The sequence below is a fragment of the Epinephelus moara genome, chromosome 13, assembly GCF_006386435.1.
Source record: "Epinephelus moara isolate mb chromosome 13, YSFRI_EMoa_1.0, whole genome shotgun sequence".
NCBI classification, from domain to species: Eukaryota; Metazoa; Chordata; class Actinopteri; order Perciformes; family Serranidae; genus Epinephelus; species Epinephelus moara.
In genome coordinates this window covers 10,226,733-10,231,331 of record NC_065518.1, presented here as the reverse complement: position 1 = coordinate 10,231,331, position 4,599 = coordinate 10,226,733, and the positions used below count along the sequence as shown (strand labels likewise).

The window sequence follows — 4,599 nt, the reverse complement described above, 5'->3', positions numbered from 1 at the left end:
TTTTTGCCAGTGCCATACAGCAACAATGCTTGGGGATGTGGTCTTTTACAAATTTGAAAATACTGTAAGAATGTCACTTTTATAGAATTGGCTTCTTTATTTTATAATGTATGATTAATGTCTACATCAACAAATGTTAACCATAGAATCGTATCAAATCGTATTGAATCGTATCGTTCCTACACTGTATCGAATCGTATCGAATCGTTCTGTATAAAAAATATGTTGTTTTTGAATCGTATCGTAACCCGTGTATCTAGATACGTATCGAATCGTCTATCACAGAGAGATTCCCAACCCTAAGATATACTGTGTCCTGCTCAGAGTCACATAATTTGTTTATATGATTTAATCATTATTTGCATTTATTGATATTCTGATTGTGAGTTCATTACTTAATAATCCGGAATACGATCACGATGTCTTTGAACAAAATGTTTCAGGGAAAATTAGTGTGACTAAATGGAAATGAGGGTCACTGATGTTTCTTGCTGACAGAGTCTCTGCATTTAACTGCATCCATCATTAAAGTTGATGACGGAAATAACAGATTGTGAAGAGAAAAATATTCGAAGTGAAAAAGTTGAAAAAAAATGAAACCTGGCAGTGATACACTTCAGTTTAAGCTCTTATCTGTCTTTACTTTGGTATGACACTCTGCTGTCATGCGATGCATCAGATCAGTCTGATCAGGGGCGCGTGTCAGTCGGTGAAAGACTTCCGTGAACGCTGCACTACAAGATGGCGAGTCTCAGTCGATTTCAGGGTCAAGGGATCGAGGATAGAGAACAGAGGAGTCGAGGAGGGATATTGGGATGAACCGGTTTTGCAAACCGTCATGGCTGTATGGCTACTTGAGTTACAGCCTAAAATGTGTTTTGTGAGGTCACAGTGACCTTTGACCACCACGTTCTAATCAAGTCATCCTCTGACTGATTTTATCACAGCAAGAATGTGTGTTTGCCTGATTCATGTCTCTCGCTCTGCATGTTATTTTATGCTCTGTAAGGCGACCTTGGGTGTTTTGAAAGGCGCCTTTTAAATAAGATGTACTGTTATTTATTATCACTATAGTGGCCAGCTTCTTATTGGACAAAAAAAAAAAATCAACGTTTGGATGCACGAAGACACAAAATCTGGGTGAAAATATGTCCAAGAAGCAACAAGTCTTCCAGTGTATGTGCACCAATGCAGAGCAGCCACATCACCACCAGTTACATCAAAGCGTCGACACAATAAGAGCTGTAACAATGTGATGAAGACAACTTGCTGTAACAAGTCCTCCCTCTGTGATCCTCAAACTGTTAACTGGAGACAGACAGTGTTGATTCAACTTTTTATGGCACCACAGTATGAGCTGTTGTAGTGTCACTCTGATGATCCTTTTATTGTGTTCGTTCCCAGAATATGTGACTAATAAACCCGGCATGAATGTTCAAATATTTATTTATGGTTTATTAGTCACATGGTAATTTATTACTCATGTATTATTTTATTAGTCACATGTTCAAAACATCTAATTACAGTTATTACTTGTTACTAAGGAAAACGAGCAAAGGTCAACTTCAACAAAGCACTGAAGACACTACGGGATAAAAGAAGTTACTGTCTCGTGGCAGTTCACATGCATGCGTGGATGCAGTTAAAATCTGTCTCTGACCAGACTCGTGTGTTGCCATGACAGCTGACAATGCTTCAAATATGGTGCTGCTGCAAAGAAGCTACAAATTGTAAAACATAGATGCTTCACACACATCTTCAACCCAGCAGCACAGATTCAAGTTTACTGTCACCAGCTCAGTATCTGACCAAATGTCTTCTGTTCCTGAGTTATGATGCCAGAAAAATGTTTTTGCAAAACATTATAATGTCACAGTGAAGTTGACCTTTGAGATCTAAAATGTCAACACTTTATCATTTTATCCTGTTAGACATTTCTGTGACATTTCTGTCATGAATTCTTGAGTTATCACAGTGACCTTTGACCACCAAATTGTAATTGTTTGATCGCTGAGTCGAAGCGGACGTTTGTGCCAAAATTGAAGAACTTCCATCAAGGTTTTATTGAGATATTGCGCTCATGAGAATGGGACAGACAGACGGACGGACAACCCAAAAATATAATGCCTCTGGCCATAGCTATCGCCGGCATGGAGGCATAAATATATTCAACGTCATGGTTTAAGTTTATATATTAGTTTTGGTATTATTAAATTTCTTATTTATCCTTTATTGTTATTTTTGATTGTTAATTGTATTTTCATTTGACTTTTGTTTATTTATTTTAATTAAATAATTTTTCCCTAGATTTTTTAAATAAAACTGTCACCATCTCTCCATTGTATTTTATTTTTGTTCATTTTTCAAAATTAATTATTTTTTACTTAGATGTTTTGCATTGCTGTTACCAACTCTCTGCTTTATCTTAATTTTATTTATTTATTTTATTTTTTTTACTTCATTTTTAGTATTAATATTACAACTCCATTTTATTTCATCTTCATTAAATATTTCTACTTGTTTTTTTTACATCATAATTACCAACTATTTTATTTCATTTTTATTGATTAATTTATTTTTTATTATTAGTTTTTACTTAGATTTTTTTTTGTATTACTATGACCAACTCTATACTTTATTATAATTAATTAATTTTTATTATTTTTTACTACAATTTTTTGTATTAATATTACCAACTCCATTTTATTTCATCTATTGTTATTAAATATTTTTTTACTTGATTTTTTTGTATCACTACTACAACTGTTTTATTTCATTTTTTAAATTAATTTATTTTTTATTATTAGATTTTACTTAGATTTTTTTGTATTACTATTACCTCCACTGCTTCTATTTATTTTATTTATTTATTATATTTTAATTTAGATTTATTTTATTATTATTTCATTAGTATCTTTATTTACGTTTTAATCTATTTTTACTATTAATATTATTTATTTATTTATTTTTGAATTCTTTAATTTTGTGTTTTATACTTTATTCTATTATCACTGTTATTATCTTTTTATTTCTCAATGTAAAGTATAGATATTTAATTTACTCCATTCGTTGTAGTTTTTTTTTATTTATATGAGCATTAAATATACTTTAAAATTTGCATTATGCAGCTAATACTGTGTTAGTTTTGTCTATATTTTGGGTTTAAATGTGACCAATCAGAAGTGGTTACTGTTATTATACAGTCAGGTGTGGAGCCTCACCTGTGTAACCTGCTCGTCCACCTGGATCCCGAGAGGTTTCATCTGGACCAGAGGGAACACCCAGGTGTCCTCCTCCCCCTCGCTCATCCCCTCGTCCTCAGAGTCCTCAGACTCGTTCAGCAGCCGCTGTCTCACATGGGCAGCGTTCAACACCTCCATGATCCTCTTCCTGGCCACTGCCGAGAAGTCCTGCCTGTTGCCTGGTTGCCACGGAGATATAAATTGTGAGTTAACACAAAGCTAAGTGGGAGACAGGTCAAACTGATCTCTGGGTCACAGTGATTGAGATTGTGAGTGTGCTTCAGGGAATTTACAGTCACTTACAAAAACATGAAGCAGAGAGGAGGATGTTGACGGGAGTGGAACTACAACATCAGATAAAGAGCTCTTATTTTGGAAAACTCTTGTTTCTCATTGGCTTGCAAATGTCCACTAAAACTGTATATGAAGACAACTCATGATAGGTCTGGTTATAAGTTTAAACGTGTGTTCGGACGGAATACAAAATAAACTTCTAATCTGCATAACAGGGAAGGATTTTATCTCTCTGTTCCCAAAGGCCTCGTCTAGCCTTGTGTTGAGTTTGGAGCATGTGTCTCTTGATACAAACCAACATTGTAAGATATTGGTAAGGCTATCACCGCAGTTTAAATTGCAGAAGAACAAAAGGAGATGGACGTTTCAAATGTAGTTTGAATGGTAAAAGTCCGTTCAGCCCCTGTGGAGATATCAATGTCTGAAGTCAATAAAACTGTCTTGGTCATAGGTTTCAAGGAGTCTAACAGCAACAGGCCAAAAGCTGTAGGTGGGTGAGTCATATTAAGAGGATACTGAGCAGGGGAACACTGGACCCTGGGAACATAGATATGCATCCAGGAGAAGACACACTGGAAGCAAACAACTCGCACGGTATCGCTCCAAAACGTCTCACTGGACTTGATGGGCGTGTCCGCAAAAAGCAATTTGCTCGTGTCTCATCGAATTTAACAGGGTTGAATCACAGTAACTACAGTAAGTCTTAATCGTTACTGACCTTTTGCTTTGTGATGGTCCAACAAGCTGTCAGAGTAAGCATGGAGCCCACACTGTAACTAACTGCACTCCCTGAAGAAATATTATCATATTTTTGGGAACAACTAAAGAGTGATTCCAGAGAGAAGCAGACAGAGGGGTCTACAGTCTGTGTTTGAAGGATATATCCAGGATGTCAAACTGACTCAGCAGCAACAACAGGTTAAAAAGACAAAGATAGTTAGAAGCTAAAGCCGAACTATAGGCTACAGATCACAGTGTAAAAGTGAACCACCACATCACTGCTGATCGCCACACAAGACAATGAATATAAAGGGAAACTTTGCTGATATTGAACCAGCTGTGT

General features: G+C 35.7%; 1 protein-coding gene across 2 annotated transcripts in view; it reads right to left on the bottom strand.

Moving 5' to 3' along the window:
* LOC126399826 (CDP-diacylglycerol--glycerol-3-phosphate 3-phosphatidyltransferase, mitochondrial) overlaps positions 1-4,599 on the bottom strand; it is a 42,005-nt gene that overhangs the window by 14,543 nt on the left and 22,863 nt on the right. For both annotated transcript variants that reach the window (XM_050060112.1, XM_050060113.1), the window contains exon 7: positions 3,222-3,421. In XM_050060112.1, coding sequence (XP_049916069.1) covers positions 3,222-3,421 — 200 coding nt within the window. The remainder of the gene's footprint in view (positions 1-3,221; positions 3,422-4,599) is intronic.